At 47.0% G+C, this 25,177-nt stretch overlaps 1 protein-coding gene across 1 annotated transcript; it reads right to left on the minus strand.

Annotated features, from left to right (window-relative positions):
- Positions 1–14,687: 14,687 nt before the first annotated feature.
- On the minus strand, positions 14,688–23,990 carry LOC134732739 (uncharacterized). Its single transcript, XM_063619475.1, has 8 exons — positions 23,907–23,990; positions 23,231–23,239; positions 22,979–23,155; positions 21,428–21,578; positions 20,115–20,255; positions 19,762–19,939; positions 17,362–17,582; positions 14,688–14,823 (listed from the first exon to the last, which is right to left on the minus strand). The coding sequence occupies exons 1-7, from the start codon at positions 23,988–23,990 to the stop codon at positions 17,387–17,389; spliced, it is 936 nt and encodes a 311-aa protein (XP_063475545.1). The 3' UTR covers positions 14,688–14,823; positions 17,362–17,386.
- Positions 23,991–25,177: the final 1,187 nt, after the last annotated feature.

Raw genomic sequence — 25,177 nt, forward strand, 5'->3', positions numbered from 1 at the left:
TTGCCTGTAGTTGCCAACACCACCTGGCTCGGAGATGGGGAGAAATGCTCTTCCGTTCTCTTTACAAGATTTCCTGTCACTTCCTCCCAACTCACATTCAGTGGTGCCAGTTGCATAACCCAAGGAGCTGTTTTCTTAAAGTTCAAAGTCAGAATGGATCTGGCACAGCAAGAAATTCAGGATAAATTTAGTCAAGATCTCTGTTCTGGCAGCAGAGGCACGGCTTTGACTCGGCTGCGCCATGAGTCCCGATGCACAGGCTGGAGGTGCACACCCAGATCTTCAACTGCAGCCACAAATAATGTCAGGTAGCGTCTGGGCCTTTCCCGCCACTCCCAGGAAGTCATTATGCCCCATCTTCGGTTTCCTCTTCCTGTAGGAAGAGCTCCACAACAATGCATCTGCCGCTCTCACGGGCGTGGACCTTCCTAGTGGGATGTGTCCAAGCAGGATCTGGCAGGCAGCTGTCAAGTTAGGAAATGAGATTCCTTGGAGGCAGGCAGATGACACAAAGTAAGTGCCTACCAGTTACAGAACACTCAGCACTTTAGAGGCACGCCTTGTTTAGTCCTTGCGCATCACACGTGCAAGCCATTTGCTAATATTTTACCATCTAGAGACTAAAGGCTCAGCCCCATTGAGAAATCTCACAGGTTAGAGAGAGCATCTGGGTTTGGATACAGGTGTTTTGGATTCCAGAGACCATGTGTGTTATTAACTACTTTGCTGCTTCCTAGATAGTCTTTCATTAAAATCATAAGAGATGGAAAACTAAATAAAATATTGCTCTATTTTGATCATTCACCCTTTCCTTTTATCAGCCATCTTTCAGTGAGGACCCGCCATGTGTGAAGCACTAAATTGCTGGAGTTTGTGAGAGCCTATCACACTCACTTTTACCCCCCCGGCCAGTTTGGAACTGAGAAAAAGCTGCTGGAGTCAGGTGGATAAAGATGGAAGATCCCAGCCACGGTACTGGGAGAGCAGAGTGAGAGAGGACGGCTCAGGCAAGGGAGCAAAGGGGCAGCTCAACCCCTTCTTGGAAATAACTGACCCCCAAATCTGCAAGCCCATCCACTGGGAAAGCATCTGCCCTGTGACAGTTCTCAGAATACAAACAGTCACTAATGTTAAGAAAACTCTCACAAATAGAGCCAGGGAAGCCATGAAGAGCGGGTTCTAAAACCATATGCCTGATAACAAACAAACAAACAAACAAACAAAAACTCCAAAAAAATCAGAACCTTGCTCAAAGACCATTGCAACCTTATGCAAAAAATAAAAATAAAAAATAAAAAAAAACACTTCTGCAAGGACATCTGTCCAGCAGCTGCCTGTCCAATCTCAGACTGGTATCACCCTTGCTATTGATCTTTGTGGCCAAGGATAATTATCTCAAAAGAATTAAGTAATCCTCCTCATTTTTTTTCCCTCAAAAAACCTTTGCTTTCCTTTATCTCCCTGAATACAGGCATAGTTTACTAAAATGTGCATATTCCCACTGCAATGCTCTCTTCCCAGATAATCATCTTTGCTTTCGGAGAGCCTCTCTCTGTTTTATGTAGGTGGACAACCCTTACCTCATAGAAGAGCAAGCAGATGGAGCTGGGTGCACCTGATCCATGCACGTTTCCTGCAGTTCCATGTCCCTGAGATATCTAGAACAGGTGAATTCAGAGATTGAAAGTAGATTAGAGGTTTCCAGCGACTGGGGAGAGGCAGCTGAAGGGGATTATTTAATGAGTTCAGAATTTCTATTTGGGATGATTAAAAAGTTTTGGAAATACTAATGATGGGTACACAATATTGCGAAGGTACTTCTTGCTAATAAATTTGTACACCTAAAAAATAATTAAAATGGCAACTTTTATTTTACATGCATCTTCCCACACAAAAAAAAGAAATTCCAAATAGACTTCTGTTGATACTCCTTCTCCCCTCCAGCAACCATCCTATCTCCTTTGAAAAGAGTTACTAGCTCTCAACACCAGAAATTCATTCCTCCCCTCCTCTTTTCTTTTGAACCAACTTCAAGCAGCCTTTCCTTCTGCTGCCACACCCACCTGGAGGAGGTAATGGGAAAGTGTGGCCAGGGCTGCAGAGAGAAGGAGAGAAGTGGGGCAGTGAGGCATGAACACTTTGCTGCTGCGAGAGTGGCAGGAAACATGGGCAGAATCTAGACAGGGGTGCAGGGGCCATGGAGGGTTGTTGGTTTTGCAATAAAAGACATGACAGCACGTGTGTGTGCTCCTGGGAAGGATCCAGAGGAGGGGATGAATGAGGCTGTGGGGACGCCAGAAGCAGCTGCAGGTGAGACCAGCACTTCCCCTAAGGGAGGGGAGGGATGAGGCACCACACCCAGTGGCTGGTGCATTTGGCCCTGGACCTGCGGGGATTTTATTCTGATTGCTCCTCCTCTCTTTGCAGCAGAGTTATCAGCAGGGAGATGGGGTTGTGGTTGCAGAGGTCCAGGGAGAAGGCTGGAAATAGCCATTGCTGAGAATAAGAGTGAGTGGACTGATGATGGGCCAGCAACAAGGTAGGCCCGCCTGATGATGGTACTCACGGGTGAAGAATGCCAGTGTTGAAATGCAATCACAGAAATACACAAATAACTAACAAAGTCTAAAATGAAAAATGCCTACTTTGGAGACTTGGTTAGTTCCCTAGGGCTGCGTCACAAATTGCCAGTAACTGGGTGGCTTAAAGAACAGATACTTATTCTATCACCATCCTGGATGCCGGAGTTGGAACTCAAGGTGGCAGCAGGGCAGGTTCCTTTCAGACGTTCTGGGGGAGGCTCTGTCTCAGACCTCTCTCCAGCCTCTGGTGGCTGTCAGCAGTGCTTGGCGTCCCTTTACTGGAGACACATCAATCTCTGCCTCCATCTTTACATGGAGCTCTCCTCTCTGTGTGTCTGAGTCACTCGCCCCTCACTTGCCGTTTCATAAGGATGCCAATCACTGGATTAGGGCCCACCCTCATCTTAACTTGATGGCATCTGCAAAGACCCTATTTCCAAAGTCACATTCACAGGCTTCAGGGCTAAGACATCAATGTACCATTTAGAAGGACACAATTCCACGCATGAGAGGGGTACAGATAATACATCATGAGAGTGCAGGGAGAAAAGCAGGATTATTCCCAACTAGGGCATCAGAGAAATCTCAGAAGAGCTCTGAAGACAAGGTGGGATTGGCAGTCAGGCACGGTGGCTCATGCCTGTAATCCCAACAATTTGGGAGGTCGAGGCGGGCAGATCACCTGAGTTCGGGAGTTCGAGAAGGTGGGATTGGCACATCTGAAGCCATCTACAATCCTAGCACATTTTTGACACACAGGTGAGCGTCATTCTTTAATGCCAGTTAAGTGGACACAAATAAACAGGAATCTGGGCAGGACAAACTTCCCTGCCTGCCTCAAATCCTGGTTTGTCTCTTACTCTGTGACTTTGGCAAGTTACTAAATTTCACGATGCCTCAGTGCTTCTATTCGTGAAATAGGTATAAGGCATTAAGAAGAATGTTCTCTCAAGGAGGAATTACATAATGAATCTGCTATCAGTTGTGTGTCTTGGTAACTTAGATACAAGGAGTATGGCAAACACACCAAGCAAGGGGGTGTCTCCACTTCTTTCTGTCACAGTGAAGAGCTGACATCCACAACAGTGAAAGTGGGTGTTGGATTTCCAGGTCATTGTGCAGCTCCTAACCATGAAGACACCTACATTTCTCACGTTATAAACAATCTTCCCTACCAGGACAGTGAGTTGGTAAGACACCAGGTGCCAAGCTGTCCACCAATCAAAGAGGGCATCTTCATGAGTGTGACACGCTTCTTCATATGTAAGCCAGGAAGCCCTGAAAAGTGAGGGTGGAAGGCACACATAGAAGCAAACCCTCAGGGAAGATGCTACGAGGAAAATCCTCTTCACTGTAATGCCTCGTTGCTGAAGATGAGATCCTTGCATTACACAAAATGCACAATTAAATTACTGAGGCACACACTCTTCATTGCCTACCCCAAAAACATGCTTGGGCTGTCTGTGTTGCTATAACCAAATACATGATAGCTATAATTTATAAACAGAAATAGAAATGTATTGCTCACAGTTCTGGAGGCTGGCAGGTCCAAGGTCAAGGCACTAGCAGGCTCAGTGTCTGGTGAGGGCTGCACCATCCATCGCATCTCCCCATGGCAGCATCCTCACATGGTGGAAGAGAGAAAATCCACTTTATCAATCCTTGTATAGGTGCCCTCGTCCCATCCATCGGGGATCTGCCTCTTGACTTAATCACCTCCTAAAGGTCCCACCTCTTAATACTGTTGCATTGGCAATTAAGTTCTAACATATGAATTTCAGAGGGGACATATTCAAACCATAACTCATTTCCACTTCCTTCTTTAGCAACTGAACCCCATTGTGGTACATCCACCAGACAGGGGTCTCTTAACGGCAGAGAAGGAAGGATCATCCACAGACGAGGCAGAAACAGACAAGCAGTTCTAGCCAAGGAGACATAAGGGAATCTTTTGGGGGGATAGTCTGAAATCATCTTTTCCTCCCCACAAAAGAGCTTGTCAAGAGAAACCCTCCTCCGACCAGCTGATTGTCATTTGCTTCTTTTCCTGTGGTCTGATTTCAGGGAGATCATTGACTTGATTGTCAAGTCACTTCAAGAATAGAAATTTCAACCTGAAACATGGAAGTAGTGGAGACACAGCAGAAAGGCATCTGCTAATTCAAGAACCTAGGACACTGGAGAGAAACTCACGTGGCCTGGAACTAGACCAGAGGGTGGAGTGAAGGAGAGATGAGGCCAGAGGTGAGGGAGACTCCAGACCATCTCCAGAAGACCTGTTTCCTTGGTCCTCAGAGGACCAAGGCTGGGTGGTTTTCCCCATCCTGACCCAGCAAACTCCACTGTGTGTGCATCCATTAGAAAAGCCAGGGCCTATTGGCTGCATGGTGAATGTTAGAAATAGGCTCTTGCTGAGAAAGTAAAGGCATTTACCTCTTCAGAGGTCTTCTTCAAAACCTCCCGCCATCTTCTTTCCCCAATCACACTGTTGCCCTCTCTCTCATCCCCCCACAATGCCGTTTCCTTCAGCAGAGGCCTTTGACTCCCCTCCCCCATATCCTTCCTCTCAACAAGACATACCCCTGAGGTCACTGTCCTTGGTTGGGAGTGATTAAAAAAAATACTATTCCTGTCAAACTTGAGCTAAGAAAAATGGCTGAACTGTTAAAAATCACATAACTATCTGCTAAGGTGGCCCTAAATTACAAGACATCCAAAACACTGGCATCGGTTCTAATTTACTGGAAACTGGGAGATTATTCATTAAACTTCAAACTAAGCTATTTCTATGCCTTTTGGAAAGTGAGCATTTACTACCTGAAATTTAAGATGCTTAACACATGCATCTCTAGGCCAACCTACATGTGAAAATACAAATTTATGCAAAATTGGGTTGCAATTATTGTCTTTGTAGACTGATTCATATTCTAATCTATTTCCCGAGGGTTTGTGATTCCTTCAGCAATTAAAAATATAGATTTGATTTACCTACACATTGAGGCAACATAGCCTATATATAAGTTGATAAATAATATACCATATTAAAATTTCTTACATAGATGAAGCAGCATCTTTACTCAAAAAAAAAACCTATAATTCACTGATAAGATTATATTTAGGTCTATGTTTAAATGATGGAAATGAAAACTTTCCAGTAACCAATGCTACCAAATCAAATACTTTTATAATTATAAAAGGGAATTTGGTGCAATAGAAGTGCTCTTTTCAAGTGGATTTTTATGCACATGAGTACAAGATTGTTAGCCCATCTTTTAATCCCATGAAATACCCATTACCTTCCAAAACACACTGGCTCCCCTGTACTCCCTCCCCACCCCACTCTGGTGAGTGTTTCTGTGTTTCTGTTGTGAGTGAGCGCAGGAGTCATAACTACCTGCTCATTTTCAAGTCCAGGGGCCCTTTCACACCTACTAGCTCAGTCCTCCTCTCTGAAGCCTTTGTCACTGCTGGGCACCATCCTCCACAAGGGATGCCAGGCTCCTTACCTTCTCCCTCTCTCATCCTCCCTCTCCTGCATAAGAACAGCTCACCACACCATATTCCCCATAGCCAACTTTGATCTTTTTCTTTCTCCCTGAACATTTGTCCCCCTGTGTGTCCACAGCTTCCACCATTACCAAGCAAGGCTGTAGCCCTGGACCTCTGCCCCAGCTCAGACCATGTTCCTGCTTCCCCTGGGAACACCTACCCAGCTCTCCCACACTCAGCATAGCCAAAACCATTCATTACGTCCCCAGAAAACTTGAAACTTGTTCTTCCTACAAATTCCTCACTGTGATTACCAAACCTGTCAACTTAATGGGTCTACCATATGTGCCACACACACACACACACGCACACACAATAAACACTTCCCTAAGCAGAGACTGGCAAACGTTTTTCTATAAAAGGCCAGATAGTACCTATGTTAAGCTTTGCAACCACATGGTCTCTCTGACATTGTATCTTGAAAACAGCATACAAAAAGTAATGAACATAGCTGAGTTCCATTAACACTTTATAAAAACAGGCAACAGGTCAGATTTGGCCAACAGGCCATAGTTTACTAAGCCATGCCCTAAAATATACCAATGCTTAACAGTCGTTTATCTGTCAATGTCAGGATTCCAGGTAGTTTTGATACTCTTCTTTATAATTGTTCTGTATGTTCCAAGTGTGCTATAATGAACATGTACATTATATTTTTAATCAGAAACAGAATTTAAGCTAATGTTGGAAATTAATGGCTGATATCGTGGTCAGCTGTACTGATTAAAGTTACTCCTCCATACAGACATCCATCCTTGAAAATCCCAAAAACTGTTGTTAGTAGCCAGTAAGTGAACAGTTAATATTTGGCTTGTTTGAAGCTCCAGTGGAAAGATTTTTTCTTTCACACCTTTTTTGTAATCAGTGCAGGCACTTGCATGCATGCACACACACACACACAGTGATTTTCTTGGGGAAATGGATGAAATTCCTTTTTCCATTACATTTTCCTCAAATGACTTCCTTGTCTCACTGGCAGTATATAAGTCAAAGAAAAATTTACTATTATTTCTTACACTACAAACTTAGTGAGAATGGAAAAATGGGCTGAACTGAAACGTTTCTTCTCCTCCCACTTTGGTTTCCTGCACACGGTGTGATGAAATCTTGCAGACAGGCAGAACTGGGCACACAGTAATACATGAGGCCAGGAGAGTCAAATCCCCCCTCCAGCATTCTGCTCATACGTAGATAAAAGGCAGTTTACTCTTTGTGTTAGATTTTTTGCTTTCACTTTCAACAAATTAATCCCTGCAATGGAATTGTTTTCAGATAAGAAGTTTAAGCAAATCCTTTCAAAAATAATAAGCCGGACGCGGTGGCTCACGCTTGTAATCCCAGCACTTTGGGCGGCCGAGGCGGGCGGATCACGAGGTCAGGAGATCGAGACCACGGTGAAACCCCGTCTCTACTAAAAATACAAAAAAATTAGCCGGGCATGGTGGCGGGCGCCTGTAGTCCCAGCTACTCGGAGAGGCTGAGGCAGGAGAATGGCGTGAACCCGGGAGACGGAGCTTGCAGTGAGCCAAGATCCCACCACTGCACTCCAGCCTGGGCGACAGAGCGAGACTCCGTCTCAAAAAAAATAATAATAATAACAAATAATAGGCATTTTCATTCAGAGAATTTAAATTCTAAAGGGGTTCAGGAGCTAGTTCCTGAGGCCCCCTCTAGGGGCGCCACTCCCTCCTCCGTGCGGCCTCCTGTGCGCCCGTTTCAGTGCGGAATCACTCTGGGCCAGGTTTCTCTGCTCTACCAACCTTTCCTGATGGGCTCTGACTGAGCACATCACCAGCAGCAGGAGGTTAGGAAATCCTGAATTCGGCTGAATATCTAGAGCCCACCAACCGCGTTCAATGTCACTGAACACCGGCCCGTGCTTTTTTGGAGCACATCTTTAACTACAAATATCGGGTTCATTGCTGTAGATCAAGGTCTCTCAACTTGGGCACCACTGAGTTTGGGGGCCAGAGAAAAATTGTCTCTTGTTGGGGGTGGGGACTGTGCTGTACATTGTAGGGTGTTCAGCAGCATTCCCGGGTTCCACCCTGGAGGCCAACAGCAGGCCCCCAGTTGTGACAACCAAAAATGTCTTTGGTACTACCAAGTGTTCCCCCATTGAGAACACTAAGTGTGTTGGTCACGCCTACATACCTGAGGGTATGACAGCTCTTGTATTTAGGAAGTGTATTTAGTAAGAAGGTCTTAGGGAAGCAACCGTTTCCCTGGGAGAGGTCACTACAGCCTGAGCCATCGGCTTCCTTGAGAGCTCACCCAGCAGTAGGTGAGCACAGGTAGAAACACTGGGCCATGGCGCACCTATGAAGATGACCGTTCGTCCACCAGAGACTGAACTGGAGTGGCAATGGGCATCTTCACCACCCCTGTCCTCTCACAGTCAACTCCTTGACTCTGATGGCTCAAATTCATATGATCCCTGAGGCCAACCAAGAGTAAACTGTGGTAAATGGGAAACCTGGGGCCAAGGCTGAACTGCTCAGGGTCTGTGGATTTTTTAAGTAGTTGCTAACATTTAAATATTAGAAAAGGTCACTTGAAAATCCAATCTTGCCACTCTTGCCTTGCATTCATATGTAGGAACAATGAACTGAAGCTGGGTGGCCGCTGCCCTTCACCTTGGGCATGCCCTTTGCCACAGTCCCCACCCTGCCCTGCAGCCCCCCAGGCAGTTTCCTCTCCTGCTTCGCTCATTTACATCAGCTGCTCGAGGACACCGAGGTTGCAGCCCTGGTCTGTGGCCTCATTTCACCATTTTTAATGCTGTGACATACATTTTCTTTTACTCAAATAAGAAAATAAGCAAATAGCCGGGCGCGGTGGCTCACGCCTGTAATCCCAGCACTTTGGGAGGCTGAGGCGGGTGGATCACGAGGTCAGGAGATCAAGACCATCCTGGCTAACACGGTGAAACCCCGTCTCTACTAAAAATACAAAAAATTAGCCGGGCGTCGTGGCGGGCGCTTGTAGTCCCAGCTACTCGGGAGGCTGAGGCAGGAAAATGGCATGAACCCGGGAGGCGGAGCTTGCAGTGAGCCAAGATCCCGCCACTGCACTCCAGCCTGGGCGACAGAGCGAGACTCCGTCTCAAAAAAAAAAAAACAAAAGAAAATAAGCAAGTAGATTACCCAGTGGAATTCAAGCTGCAAAAGAAATTTAGAAGAAATATTTGTGTTGAGGACATAAAACTACTTTACCCAACTGCCCAACTCCCAAACATGCTCAAAATATAAAATCCAGTTTAATGGTCCAGTGGCTAGTTGAGTGCCCTGCTGAGGCCAGAATGGCAGGGAGGCCAGGAGACCCTGGCCATAGATTTACCTGGTGCTGACTGGCGTGTGACCTGGGACATGTCTTCTGTCTGCCCTGAGCTTAGCTTCCTCCTCTATCAAATAAAAAGGCTAGAATATAGGGACCCCAAGGATTTTTTTAGATTAAAAAAAATCCAATGATTCTCTAAATCATAGATCAGCAAGCTTTTCCTATAAAGGGCCAAAAGGGAAATATTTGAGGCTTTGCCATCATCACAACTACTCAGCTCCACCACCGGAGTGAAAAGCAGCCACGAACAATATGCAAATGAATGAGCGCGGCTATGTTCCGAGACTTCATTCGCAAAAGCCAGCGGTCAGCTGGATTTGGTGTTCAGGCCACAGTCTGTGGACCCCTGCTGTAAGTTAAAATCTCCAGAAATTTACATGTGATGAAATGGCATGTCATTTCTTTGTATATCCATTATAATTAAAAAGAAAAAAGAGTTTTAAGAGAAAAAAATGGCATAAAACCATACACACACTGTATCAACGTTAGTTTCCTGGTTTTGACATTGCAGTGTAGTTATGTAAAATGTAATCATCAGGGAAACTGGGTAAATGGCACAGGGTGCTTTTCCACAACTTCCTGTGAATTTATAATTTTTTTCAAAGTAAAAAGTTTAAAAAGTGGTTTATATTGAAAAAATAAGTGAATCGCTTTCTCTCTCTGTGTGTGTGTGTGTGTGTGTGTGTGTGTTTTGGTTTTTTTGTTTTGTTTTGTTTTTTTGAGATAGAGTCTTCCTCTGTTGCCCAAGCTGGAGTGCAGTGGCACAATCACAGCTCACTGCAGCCTTGACCTCCCAAGCTCAGGTGATCCTCCCACCTCAGCCTTCCAAGTAGCTGGGACCACAGGCATGCGCCACCATGTCCAGCTAATTTTTGTAGTTTTAGTAGAGACAGGGTTTTGTCATGTCGCCCAGGCTGGTTTCAAACGCCTGGGATCAAGTGATCCGCCCACCTCGGCCTCCCAAAGTGCTGGGGTTACAGGCGTAAGCCACCACACCTGGCCATGAATCATTTTTTGACATTAACTTTTGAGAATTTAGTTTAGCAAGACACAGGGTTCTTTTATTGCATTAATATGTCTAGCAGGCATACAGTGCTTATTTAAAGGTTTTCTGTTTAAACTCAGCCCAATCCCAGATACACTAATAAAATAAATTTTAGAGTCAGACAACAGACCTCTTGTTCTCCCAGGATGTCTCCGAACGGATGGTCCTTCCGGGTGATGCTCTGGGGGAGTGGATGCTCTGTGGTGTTGCTGATCCATTTAGGCCAAAGTCTCCTCCCGGGTCTTCTGTCTCCTGTTACCCTCTTGACCAGCGGCATACCCACTCTGTAGCGGCCCTTCTGAGAACTAAGTCCTCACACTCTTTGATTAAGTAGATGCCAAGCTCAGGGAGCATGGGGGATTTCATTATAGCAGGAAGGACTTGAGTCAGAGGGCAAAGAGATATGGTCAGAGGTGTCCCCTTCATCCACCCTAGCTACGCCATCGGGAGTGCTCAGGGCCATAGAGGGAGGGAGGGTGGCAAGACTGCGTGACCTGGGGGGATCTTTGACCTCGACACTTCATCGCTCCGTGGCTGCAGGTGACCTTACAGCTGGCTCTTACTTTCTCGATTGTTCCAAAGCATCCATCTCACTACTCAGCCTCTTCTTTGCAGTGTTTTAAATCTGCTACTTTCTACCTGATGCAGGAATTTGAATTATCATCTGCAATTTATGCTGCAAACAAGGAATGATTTGTAACTCTCTTTACTTTTTTTAAGACCACAGCAAGTGGCAGGAAGCCACAGTGAAAACTCCCATGAGGCATCTCCAGGCAAGACCAAGTGGCCTTTGTGGGCATAATTGTGAGGCCCTTCAAACCTCACGTTAGAGACACACATTAACGATACACGCCACAAGCACACTCACATGCACCTTACACACTATACACACTCACACAGCATACATACACAGCACACTACACACACATTACACACATACACACAATACACACCACAGACACTACACATACACACACAACACACACACATTACATACATACACACACAATACGCCCCACACACATTCACACCCTGCATATACAATACACACCACACACATACACATACAGCATACTACACACATGCACATATGCTGATACACACAATACACAGCACGCACTACACATAAACTACATACACAATACAAACCATACATAACACACACATATACATAATACACACCACACTACACACATGCATATATGCTCATACATACAATATAGAGCACACAGCATACATAAACACACTACATACACAATACACACCACACACACAACATACCTCACATACACACATCCACCCAACACACACACACATACACACACACACCATGCTCCTCCATCCCAGGGAGCCCATCCTCTCTCCCTTGGTCGAGGGTTGGAGGAGCAGCGAGTTAGGGGTTGCAAAGAGAAAAGGAAGTGTAGGTCATAGGGGACCCCTGGCCTCCCTTCACCTGCTTGCCCCCACCAATCTGGTTTTCTAAGCTGCCCTATCACAAGCCAACTCACTTTCATGCAGCTGCTATGTAGACAAATTGTACATAGATTTCATTCCTTCTAACTTCATTCATGCTAAACACTGCACACACTGGGTGCTTTATTTCATCTTCCTGCCTTCACCACCACAGGTCAGATGGGCCAATCAGTCATTCTTTGAAACAGAAGGGGTTTCCCTGAATAATGTGTCGCACCTGTCTCATCTTTCAATTTAATATGTTAACTTAAGAACCCACTTGCAAATGGTCAAAGATAATGCACATTAAACCAGTGTTTGCTAATTTTGAGTTACCTGGGATGCTTGTTAAAAATAAAGAGGTCTGAGCTTTGCCCCCAGACTCTCAGCATCATAACCTTTAGGATCAAAAGAGTGAAACTACATTTTTAGAAAACATTCCAGGGGATTCTTAACACTCAGCAGAGGTTGAGCAGCCCAGCCTTAAACCCTGACTCCGATGATTGCACGTCACGTCCATTGCGTCAATTGCGATGCACGGGAGCTCGTCCCTCCCTAGCTTCCAGCTGTCCTGGGTCAGTAGATTTGCCCTCTCTCAGCCTGGCTCCCTCCTTCTCTAAAGGGACTGGCAACATTGGTCTGTCTTCTGCTTCTTAGCTCATCTGGAACCTTAGCCAGACATAGCCACCAACTTGAGTGCTTCCAGATTCCAGAACAGTTGGAAGCAACAGCCCCAACGTGATCTCCATTCTGCCTCCACATTCCTCTTTTGGAGGAAACCTGGACCTCCCTGCTCACAGGCTCCTGGTTCCCCCACTGCTCCCTCCTCCCCTGAGGCCCAGGTAGCCACGGCATAGTTGGCCAGCCTCGGGGAGCATTTCATTCCAGCTCTTTCCCAGGGACAAGCAATTTCTGGCTGCTTCTGCCATTCACTCTGCAGCTTTGTGCAACACTCTTCACCGTATGGACACGCGTGATGTTCTGAGTTCAGACCGTGTATTAATCAGGGTTCTCCAGAGAAACAAAATCAATAAGATATATTACATACATAGGAGGAAGAGAGTCTGAGAGAGAGAGAGAGAGAGATTTTTTATGGGAATTGGTTCACATGATTATGGAGGCCCAGAAGTCAGACTGTCTGCCATCTACAAGCCAGGGAACCAGGAAAGCTGGTGATGTGATTCAGTCTCTGAGCCCAGAGGCCTGAGAAGTGAGGTAGGGGAAAGGGAGGGAGCCAGGTCTGATACGAGACGGCAGGAGAAGATGGATGTTCCAGCTGCAGCAGAGAATGAATTCCCCCTTTCTCAGCCTTTTTGTTCTACTTGGGCCCTCTGTGAATTGCACAATGCCTGCCCACGTGGGGGAAGGGAATCTTCATTTGGCTACAGATTTCAATGCTAATCTCTTCCAGAAATACCCTTGCAGACACATTCAGAATACTGTCTTACCAGTTATCTGGGCATTCATTGCCCCAGTCAGGTTAACATATAAAATGAACCACTGGGACTGCCTCTTCAAAATCTACACAACTGTCTTTAGAAAATAGCACTTAAACAAGTTGTCATATTTTAAACACTGGCTATGAACAGCATGCTAGACAATATATATACATATTTCTTTTTTTTTTTTTTTTGAGACAGAGTCTCACTCTGTCGCCCAGGCTGTAGTACAATGGTGTGATCTCGGCTCACTGCAACCTCTGCCTCCTGGGTTCAAGCGGTTCTCCTGCCTCCCAAGTAGCTGGGATTACAGGCATCTGCCACCATGACCAGCTAATTTTGTATTTTTAGTAGAGACAGGGTTTCACCATGTTGGTCAGGCTGGTCTCGAACTCCTGACCTCAGGCATTCCACCCGCCTCGACCTCCCAAAGCGCTGGGATTACAGGTGTGAGCCACAGCGCCCAGCCAAGATCAATGTCTTTAAAACCATTAACTTTCCTATGCATCTGAAAGAACCAATTAGAAATGCATAGAAAAATCTCATACGTAATTAAACAAAACTATAATAAACCGAGAAAGAAACTTAACAAGAAATGTTCAAGATTACAGAGAAAACTATAAAACCTTACTGACAAACTCATTTAAAAGACCTGACTATGTTGTGGGATTTATTGTATTCACAAATGAAAAGATTCAGCAGTGCAAAATTTCAATGGAACTAGACAAGCTGAGTCTCAGACTAGTATGGAAGAGGAACTATGTAACAATAGTCAGAACCTGTAAAGGAAAAGAATGAAGAGGGATGGTTGTGTACCCTACCAGACTTCCTAAAAGGTACAGGGACATGCCAATTCAGGAAGGGGAGACACCATCCGTGGAGGAGATAAAGCCTAGAAACTCATTTATTTGTTCATTGAAGAATAAATAACAATTGTTAAATTGACCCGCTACTATGTTTTTGGCATTGGAAGTTTGGCATTGGCAAGTTAAATCCCTACCAGTACAGCATTCACCAGAAAATATGTTTCATCTCAATTAAAGTCCTAAGTACAAAAAATAAATAAATAAATGCTAATAAGGGAAAAAACATAAAAGAGAATGTTAAGATAGAAAAGACATTCTAAATATGGTATAGGCTGGGTACGGTGGCTCACACCTGTAATCCCAGTAGCTTGGAGGCCAAAGTGGGTGAATCGCTTGAGGTCAGGAGTTCGAGACCAGCCTGACCAACATGGTGAAACCCTGTTTCTATTAAAAAATCAGAAAAATTAGCCGGGCGTGGTGGTGCATGCCTGTAATCCCAGCTACTTGGGAGGCTGAGGCAGGAGAATTGGTTGAACTTGGGAGGCAGCAGTTGCAGTGAGCCTAGATCTCGCCATGGCACTCCAGCCTGGGCAACAAGAGCGAAACTCCATCTGAAAATAAAATAAAATAAAATAAAATAAAATAAAGCATAAAGGAGGAGAAGACATCTCAATTTGTCTACTTTGAAATTTAAGTAACAAACAAAGCTTTAAGATATGGGACTAATCAGAGATAATATGTGTGATTTCTATCACAGACAAGAGGCTAATTTCCATAGTAAATTAAGAACAGCAACAAATCCACATGGCAGATGTTCTTTCACCGCACCCAGGACTCCTGTGTTGGTGTAAACAGCTGGTGTCCATCCGATGGGGGCAGGTGTTTGGGCATTTGAAGATCCAGTGCCCTCATGTTTGCCAAATATTTTGGGTATTTTCTCTGAACATCAATAAGAAGAAGAATAGACAAATAGACAAAGACAATGAATAGGTAACTCATAATAAATGAAATTCCGATGACTAATAAACATGAGAAGATGTTTAGGTAATAATTAAGAAAATCAAACCCAAAACTAAATGATTCGCCCTGTCTCAACCATCAGCATGGCTGGTAAGTACGGTGATGGTGTGGGAATGTCTATTTGACATTGTCTCCAGGAGTGTGAAATGTGCCCAGCCCCTGAATGACTGTTTGGCATGTGTATTACACTCAACATGCATTCCCTTTGTCTTAGTCCCTTTTCTGTTACTTATAACAGAATACCTGAAACTGGGCTATTTATAAGAAAATAAATTTATTTCTTGCAGTTATGAAGGCTGAAGAGTTCAAAGTCAAGGGGCCACATCTGGTGAGGAGCCTTCTTGCTAATGGAGAACTCTCTGCAGAGTCCTGAGCTGGCCCAGGAGACCACATGGCGAGGGGCTGGGAGTACAAGCTCAAGTTCTCCTCTTCTTATAACTCCATGATAATCTATTGGTTCATTAATCCATTAATCCATGAATGAATTATTCCAATCACCTCTTAAAGGCCCCATTTCTCAATACTGCCATTGTGGAAACTAAATTTCAACAGGAGTTTGGGAGAGGATGAATATTCAAATCATAGCACCTTTTGACTCATAAATCTCACTCTTGGCCAGGCACAGTGGCTCATGCCTGTAATTGCAGCACTTTGGGAGGCTGAGACAGGAGGATTGTTTGAGGCCAGGAATTTGAGACCAGCCTGGGCAACATAGCAAGATGCCATTCTATAAAAAATAAAAAAAGAATAGCCGGGTATGGTGGCGTACACCTGTGGTCACAGCTACCGGGGAGGCTGAAGTGGGCGGATCACTTGAGCCCAGGAGGTTGAGGCTGCAGTGAGCTGTGATCATGCCACTGCAATCCAGTCTAGATGACAGAGCAAGACCCTGTCTTAAAACAAAACAAAAAAACAACAACAAAAAAACCACCTCACTTTTTTTTATCTATCCCAGTGGTTCTGAAGAGGCAGGAAGGCCAATTTTTCCCCCAGTGGATATTTGACACCATATGGGGACATTTTTGGTCGTGGTAAGTAGTGCACACTACTGACACCTAGTGGGTGGAGGCCAGGGATGCTGCTAAGTGCTGCTAAGCATTGTACAGTGCACAGGACAGCACCCCCAACACTAAATAATTATCTGGCCCAATATGTGGACAGTGTCCAAGGTGGAGACCTGATTCTGAAGAAATCCTCACACATACACAAGAGGCCACAGCTAAGGCTGGTTACTGAAGCATTGTTTGTGATGGTAGGAAACTGGAAATAATCTAAACATCCATCAGTGATGAAAGAAGGAGCTACAGAAACAGATGCTGGCACACTGTAGAACTCCGTAGTGTTCCCGAGAGAAGGCGCGCTACCCAGCCTTGGAAAGGTTCAGTAACTACAAACCCAGCCTTCCATGGGTAAGTTGTAATCAAAAATCAGAATGCTTAAAATAGAGAAATTATGCCAATGACTGCCCTCTAGCAGCCCAAAGGGGTGAGCTTTCACCATAAGGAGGACTCATCACCACTCCTACCACCCTCTGAAATGTCAGTGCCCCCTTAAAGGGTCAGAATGGGCATCCTGCCCCCACACACCATGAACTGAGATTTCTAGACACTCTGTTGATTCACTTGAATGTAGAGTGACCTTTCTGCAGATGTAGGCACTGACCACTAGGTCAGCTACGTCCATAGCGGCTCTGCCACAAGCCACAGGTACCTCAGAGCTGAGAGGAGGACTGTGAGACCAGTTCTGAGGCCCCCTTCAGCTTCCTCAGGCACAGATTCTGAAACCATAGTCTGGAAAAGATTGTTGATTTAGAGAGTAGATGTGACTGTGCTATTATGCTCTTGCCCATTTGCATTAGCCCCAGCACCTGCAACCACAGTCCCCAGCCAGAATCCTGGGCAACACGGCAAGATGCCATCTGTGCAAAAAATTTAAAAAAATAGCCAGGCATGATGGCGCGCATCTGTGGTCCCAGCTACTAAACCAGAGTTCCGTAAAACAACCTTCTCTCAGGCCTTGGAGGGGGTGCCTCCGATCTAGCTATTAATGTCTTTATTAGGATCCAAGGGCTTCTGTAACAAAATACCACACTCTGAGTGGCTCAAAACAACAGAAATTTATTCTCTTACAGTTCTGAAGGCCACAAGTCCAAAGTCAAAGTGTCAGCAGGGTTGGATCCTTTTGGGGGCTCCAGTGGGAATCTGTTCCAGGCCCCTCCTCCAGCGCTGATGATGGCTGGCAATACTTGGTGTTCCTTGGCTTGCAGACATACACATTGCTCCAAATTGCTCCAATCTCTGCCTCCATCTTCATATAGCATTTCCCTCTGTGTTTCTCAGTACAAATTTCCCTTTTCATTAAAGAGGTCAGTTATTTAATTACAGACCACTTTAGTCCAATATGACCTCATCTTAACTTGATTATATCTTCAAAGACCCATTTCCAAATAAGGTCACAGTCACAGATTCTGGGGGTTAGGACTTCAATATCTTTTGAAGGGATGCAATTCAATCCTTAAGAGTCCTTGACCTACACACCAGCTAAACTGAACTAGGAACCTGGCTAACAGGATGCAACATTACCAACCTGGTTCCCACCTCACAGATAAGAGGAGCTGCCCCAGCCATACCCAATGGGTTAATGTCAGGTTGACCAATGTCATTCAAATGGGGAGCCCATCAGTCTTAAGAGACAGGTGAAGACCAGCCCTAATGGTAGAATCTCCCTCTTAGCTCCATTCTCTGGGCCCAGAAGGATCCTGAAGAAACTGGAAGAGGCACAGGCTATGTTCTGTGTCTTAGTCTGTTGGGGCTGGTATAACAAAATACCACAGACTGAATGGCTTATCACATAACAAATTTATTCCTCAGAGTTCTGGAGGCTGGGAAGTTCAAGGTCAAGCTGCAGGCAGATTCAGTGTCTGGTAAGTGCCCATTTCCTGGTTCAGGGATGGCACCTTCCCACTGTGTCCTCATACAGCAAAAGTGGCCAGGAGTCTCTCTCGGGCCTCTTGAAAACACTAATCCCATTCAAGGCCAGGTGAGGTGGCTCAAGCCTGTAATCCCAGCACTCTGGGAGGCCGAGGTGGGCAGATCACGAGGTCAAGAGATCAAGACCATCCTGGCCAACATGGTGAAACCCGTCTCTACTAAAAATACAAAAATCAGTTGGGCATGGTGGCACGTGCCTGTAGTCCCAGCTACTCAGAAGGCTGAGGCAGGAGATTCACTTGAACCTGGGAGGCGGAAGTCGCAGTGAGCCAAGATCACGCCACTGCACTCCAGCCTGGTGACAGAGCGAGACTCCGTCTCAAAAACAACAACAACAACAAAAACACGAATCCTATTCATGAGGGCTCTGCCCTCATGAGCTAATGACTCCCAAAGGCTCCACTTCCAAACACACTTATATTGGGGATTAGGTTTCAACATACAAGTTTGGGGAAGATACAAACATTCAGTCTGATCATTCTGTCCCAGCTTGAGACTGCAGCCAACAGCAGTGTGATGGCACGCTAAGCGGCAGACCTCCATCTAAAAAGATGTCTAGGGAGCTCTAGCAGACACCAGGAGCAACAGGTAACTCCAGGCCCCCAGGTTCCTGGTTATCAGCCTGGGCTACTGCTCTGGTTCTCATATCTAAGTAGCCAATCAGAGGAATGGGGCAGGCTTTTAGAACTGTCAACCAGCCCCATCCTCTGAACTCTGTCAGTGAGGCCAGCAACTCTCCTTCCATTCCAGGCAGGCAGCTGAGTTAAGGAGTGTGAAGCCACTTCGGGGATAGGGAGGGGGTCCCTCTATGTAAGTATGGGAAGCTAATTGTCTTGGATGAGGACAAAGTCTTGATAACTTCCAATGGACAACATCCTTGATGGACTTTCTTAGGTTGCCATGAGGACAGGATCAGCCCCAAAGTTGGGAATCTGACTTAACTCAATCCTGTGGACTGAGTTGTCATCTAAGAAACTAGTTATGGCCGGGCGTGTTGGCTCATGCCTGTAATCCCAGCACTTTGGGAGGCCGAGGCAGGCGGATCATGAGGTCAGGAGATTGTGACCATCCTGGCCAACATGGTGAAACCCTGTCTCTACTAAACAATAAAAAATAAATTAGCTGGGTGTGGTGGCAGGTGCCTGTAGTCCCAGCTACTCAGGAAGCTGAGGCAGGAGAATCGCTTGAACCTGGGAGGCAGAGGTTGCAGTGAGCCGAGATCGCGCCACTGCACTCCAGCCTGGTGACAGAGCAAGACTCCATCTCAAGAAAAAAAAAAAAAAAGAAAGAAAAGAAACTAGTTGCAAATAAAGGCAACCATCCAGCTCTTTCTAATGGAGCCCATTCGATGAGCTGTTGGTACTCCCCCCACCCTACACATGCATGGGAAGACTTCAAATAGTATCTCTTGTAAGTGACACCCTTAAGGGTTTAAAGCAGGGATTTACGACAGGTTCACTGTGTTGGGGCCACCACCATCAGCTCAAAGGCATTTTCCTGCTAGTTACATGTGGTCTAAAATAGTGTTAAGTTGCTTACCTTCCTCCAAAGGGCAGACTGGAGAAAGGAAGTGAATAAAAGTCAACGACGGACTCTTTCCCTCCAGCATCTTTTAACCCTGTCATGTTCTGAAGGGCCAGTGCCTTCTGACGTTTACGGTTATGGTTCATCTCAGGTGGATGGGCACAGGCGAGGAGAAGGTGCACCTCAGCTGCATCTGCATGAGAGAAAGAAGAGGGATGAAGGGCTCAGGATGGATTTCATCCTTCACTCCCCAGTTGGGCCAAATCAGGAGTGTGTGTCATGTTTCAGAGCAATTTTCCCAGCTCGTCCATGTACGAATCATTTTGGCAAACAGCACAGATTTTTTACCTCCTAATTTAAAAAAATACCTAAAGAATGGTATGATGCATTATTTCCCATGATCAACCCTTGGAGCAATTCTCTCAGCAGAATCCTTGGAGCAACCCTTGGAGCAATTCTCTCAGCAGAATCCTTGTCCTTCACACTGTGCGTTTCATCTGCTCTGTTTCCTGTGGAGGAAAAGTATTTTTAATCCAAAGCAGCAGAAAGCGCTTTGTCCAAGTCACAGCCTCAGGAGTAAAACGAAGGGTACCTGGCGATGCTATGGGATGATAGAATAAAACTGCCTTTGATCCCAGCACTGTTGCTGTGTGCCCAATTTGTACAATGAGCCAGGGCCTCTCAATAGTAAAGATTAGTGGAAGCAGACAGCTCTGCCAGCTTCCTGACACTCTCCTGCTGCCTTTTTCTCCAGGGAGGATGTTTCCTCACCTGCCTGCAGGCACCTCCCACCATCTCTGAAACACACGAGAGCATCAACTCTCACTGTGGTGCCAACAAGCACTATCACCACAGATCAGCATGACCGTTAACCGCCTGAACACAGTGCACCATCGAGGCCACCGACGCTGCTGCCCAGAATTCAAAAAACTGTACTCAGGGCCTCCAGCCTCCCTGGTTTGTTTTCACATACAAGAAGCTGGGACAGAGGGAGAAGGATGGAACCGCATCCTCTGAACTCTGTCAAGGAGGCCAGCAATGGCAGGGGAGCTGAACTGAGGAGTGAGGGGTCCCAAGTTGAGGGAGCCCCACCTTAAAGGGGCCAGGGTTCCCTGTAAGTGTGAGTATGGGAAACTAATTGTCTTGGATGAAGACACAGTTCTGGCAACTCCCAGTGGAAAGAGTCCTGGATTGGGTTTCTTGGATTGCCATGGGGGATAGGATTGGTCCCAAAGCTGGGAATTTGACTTAAAACCATCATGTGGATTGACTAACCACCTAAGACACTACACAGCTGCACGTCCAGGCGACCATCTAGATCCTTCTGAACGGAGCCCTCGCACGGGTTGTTGGTGCTGCCGCTCTTTGTCCGGTGCTATCCCTTTATCAACTTCTTTCTTAAGCCAGTATGTGACCTTATAAGACATCAGTTCTTACGAGAGCTTTAGCTAGTGTTTAAAGTAAATGTTCTTGGGGGTAATATCTAAAATATATACGGAACTCAGTGCAATAACAAGCAAAGCAATGACCTGATTTAAAAGCAGGTGAGGATCTGAACAGAGGGACTGCGCAGGTGCTCCCGCCTACACCTGCTTTTGGAAGGACAGGTTTCCAGCCCCACAAAATGGAGGGCCTCAGTTTCCCCTGCGGGTGGCCTGCGGCGCCCCAGCCTCGTGAGCACCTAAGACCCGGGTCCCATGGAGAAAGGCAGGTCCCCCCCGGAGATGAGCCGCAGCCCCCGCACCGGCGCCTCCCTCGCCGGCAGCTTCGCAGAGCCCTGGCGCGGCTTCCCCGGATCGCAGATCATCAAGTCGTATTTCCGGGCAGCTTAGCTACTCCACATTCGCCAGCATCCTGGTTTTCACTCAAGTTTTCCCTCTCGAGCAGTAAAGAAGGCAGTTCCAAACTTCTGCTTCTGTTCACAGATGGGGGAGCCCCCACCGTGAACTCCAAGTCTCAGCTTTATTTTTCCAAAAGCAGTATTTTATGGCCAAGAACCTGAAAACAGAATGGGACAATGAGGTTCGGTAAATTAAAATGGCTAAAGGTACTGAGCATGAGGCCACAGTCAGCCCCTGAAGTTCCTGGACTCTGCCTGCCCATGGGAATAATTCTAGCAACTGGGCTGACCACATGCTCACAATGACTATTCCCAGAAGCACGGGAGCCTTCGACTGATCATCCGTCAGCTCACCTCTGTCAACAAGGGCCCCTCTGGTGAATGGGCTGGGACCACCTTGCCCGTTCTCCTCATTTTGTCCTTAAAAAATCTGCTTGTAACGGCTGCAACTCAGAACACTCCTAAGGTAGCATCCCAGGGTTGCAGTCCCCAAATCTGGCCCAGATAAACTCTACTGTTAATAATGTTTCCTCAGTGTCCTTTTTTTAGCATGTCATCACTTTCTTTCACAACATCACTGCAAATGACTGGCTTTCCTTCAGCAACTCTTTCTTACAAGAAAACCTGATTCTCATCTCTGCTAGGTGGTGGATCCTTTTGTGGGGAGCTGTGGGAAAAGCCACTGATGTGGCGGGGGCTGTGGGCAGGGGCCAGCTCCATCACCAGATTCCAACCACGCTGCTGACCCCAGGGTCACGCAGGAAACTCCCCGAGTGCGGGGGATGGCAGGGTGTGTCCTGAGCAGCCAACACCACACCACGCGTGTTAAACGTATGAAGGAGAAGGGTCCACTGTCCACATCGCAGCACAAGATACAAAAGTCACACCAGTGATATGAATGAGGTGCAGAGATGCTCCAGGCTCTTGGAGGAGTGGGTGTGAGAGCTGGGTCTCAAAGGCGGAACAAGGTGTTTCTTTTCATTGGGATAAAATTCACCACTTTAAAATGTACAAGTCAGTGGTTTTTAGTATGATCAATTCACCACCTTGTGTGACCATCACCACTATCTAATTCCAGAACCTTCTCCCTCTTCTCCCTGCCTCACACCCCACCCCACCCCTCACAACCACCCGTCTGTTTATGTCTCTGTGGATTCTGTATCAAGGAAATGAAAATAAAAACCGCAGTGAGATCCACTTCACACCCCCTGGGATGGCTGCAGTTGAAGGGTGGAACCGTGACCAGTGGCGGGGATGACGAGTGGCGGGGGGAGGCAGAGCGATGAAGCCCCTCTGGAAAACTGCCTGGCAGCTCTTCAGTAAGTCACAGGTGGAATTCCATGCCACCCAGCAGCTCCATCCTGGCTGTGCCCAGGAGAAATACAAACATACATCCACACCAAAAACCTGCGTGTGAATGTTCCTAGCGGCATTCTTCAAAAAAGCCACAAAGTGGAAGCGACCCGAAATCCTATCAGCGGATGCGAGGACAGACAAAGGTGGCGCAGCAGGACAGTTGGCATAATTCGAGCAGAAACGAGAAAGGGACGCCACCACAGCCACAGCCGACTGCGGCAGGAATGAGCGTCTGAAGCACCTGCTCGCTGCGGGAAGCCAGGCTGGAATCCCACAGGCTCAGCCTACCTGCGGGGACTGGAGCGGGCAGGCAGAAGAGTGTGGCCGCAGCGGAGCAGTCCTAACAAAAAAGAGCTGGGCTGGCTGGGTACTGGCTCTGCGTTCACCACACCCGGGAGATGGATGCTGTTTGCATCCCTAATTTACAGATGGGAAAGGTTAGACACTGGGCCAGGTCTGCCTAGCTAGGAAATGAGGTGGGGTCCCCACAAGCTGTGCAGCCCCAAAACTCAAGCCCTTACCCATCACCTCCCTACACTGACTCCGCATGCGCCTGGGAGACAGTGGGAAGGAGCCCAGTCACACGCTCCCCCCACCCCCGTCTAAGCTCCACCCTGGTTTCCAGGGAGGCCAATTGCAATGCTGGACATGACACCCTCTCAGGAGACATCCTCTCTCAAGAGACAAGAACACTGGGAACAACGGGAGCAGGGGAAGGGGCCCTGGGCTTGACGCGTTCTCCAAAGACACAGAGAGCCCGTTGTTCCAGTTCTCCATGAGGCTGACTGATGTCACAGTCTTCGAATCACAGACACACAAAGGAGTGAGCCGCTGAGAAGGGACAATGCTCAGCACACCACGTCCCAGGTCCTCCTCGCCATCGGCCCCTACGACTGAGAGGGCCCTTCCTTTGCCATCACCAGGAGGCGGCTGCCACAGAAGCTGTTAGCAAGCCACCATTTACCACCTCTGAAGGGTGGATGGACTGAGGGAGCCAGTGAGGGGCTGGCTGTTGTCCCAGGTCGGACAGCGTCTTCCAAAAATTCATGTCCACCAGGAACCTCGGAACGTGATGTTATCTGGAAATGGTATCTTTGCAGATGTAGTTAGTTAAATCAAGATGAGGCACACTGGATTAGAGCTGGCCTAATACGATGACTGGTGTCCCTAGAGAGGGACATTGGGACATAGAGTGCCACGAGGAAGGCCACGTGAAGATAAGGGCTGCAATTTAAGTGCTGCATCCACAAGCCAAGGAACGCTGAGTGTTGCCAGCCACCACCAGAAGCCAGAGAAGCAAGGAAGTCTCCTGCCCTGGAAACCTCAGAGAGAACACTGCCCTGCCAACACCTTGATTTTGGACTTCCGGCATCCAGAAATGGGAGAGCCTGAGTTTCTGCTGTTCCAGCACCCCCAGTCTGTGGTGCTTTGTTCCTGCAGCCCTAGGGCGCTAATACCATTGGTGTTTATTGTACAGATGTCCTGTGTCCCTATGCAGCTGTGAAGCCTCTAGTGAGCTGCGGATGCGGGACGGCCTTGTTCATCTGTGCCATTCATTCTTCCAGTCTTCAGTGCTGGGAAGCAAGAATGTGACCTCCCAGCACCCTTCACCCCGCCCCATGCTTGAACCGAAGAGCCCAGTACTGGCTGTGCTGGAAAAGCAACGGAAGTGTTGGAGGAGGCGGAGGAGGCGGGGAGCCAGGCTGCGCGCGGGAGGGCTTGGGAAGTTCATTCACATCTCCCACCTTGTCCCTTTCCCACAGTCATACCAGTGCCCATCGCCTAGGGCTGTGGTTAGAATTAAATAAACCAAGTGTCCAGAGTGGGGCCTGGCACACAGCAAGTGCCACATGAAGACCGTTGGGAAGCCTTCAACTGGGACAAGAATAAGGTGTGCTTTTGGCTGAAGAAGGTCTTCTCGGAGGTCCCAGGCCCCAAGTGTGGAGCATCCTTTCAGCTGCCGAGAGGCTCTAAACTCTTGTGCCCATGCTCGCTGGCAGTGCCTCTGTAATCCCCTTAAATCAGTAGCAGTCAAGAGCCCTAATTTCTTCATTCGTGTCAAAGAGGGAAAGGTTAAGTTGGAAGGATAAAAGGTGTCCCTGTCATTTTCCAGGTCAGCTGGGTCTCACTCGGTACCCTGTCACACAGAAATCAAGCTGAAAATGGTTTCAGGTAAAAACATCATGATAAGACGATAAATCAACAGGCCCCGTCGCAAGCCCCGGGTGATGCTTA

This window comes from Symphalangus syndactylus, chromosome 16 (assembly GCF_028878055.3).
Source record: "Symphalangus syndactylus isolate Jambi chromosome 16, NHGRI_mSymSyn1-v2.1_pri, whole genome shotgun sequence".
Classification (NCBI taxonomy): domain Eukaryota; kingdom Metazoa; phylum Chordata; class Mammalia; order Primates; family Hylobatidae; genus Symphalangus; species Symphalangus syndactylus.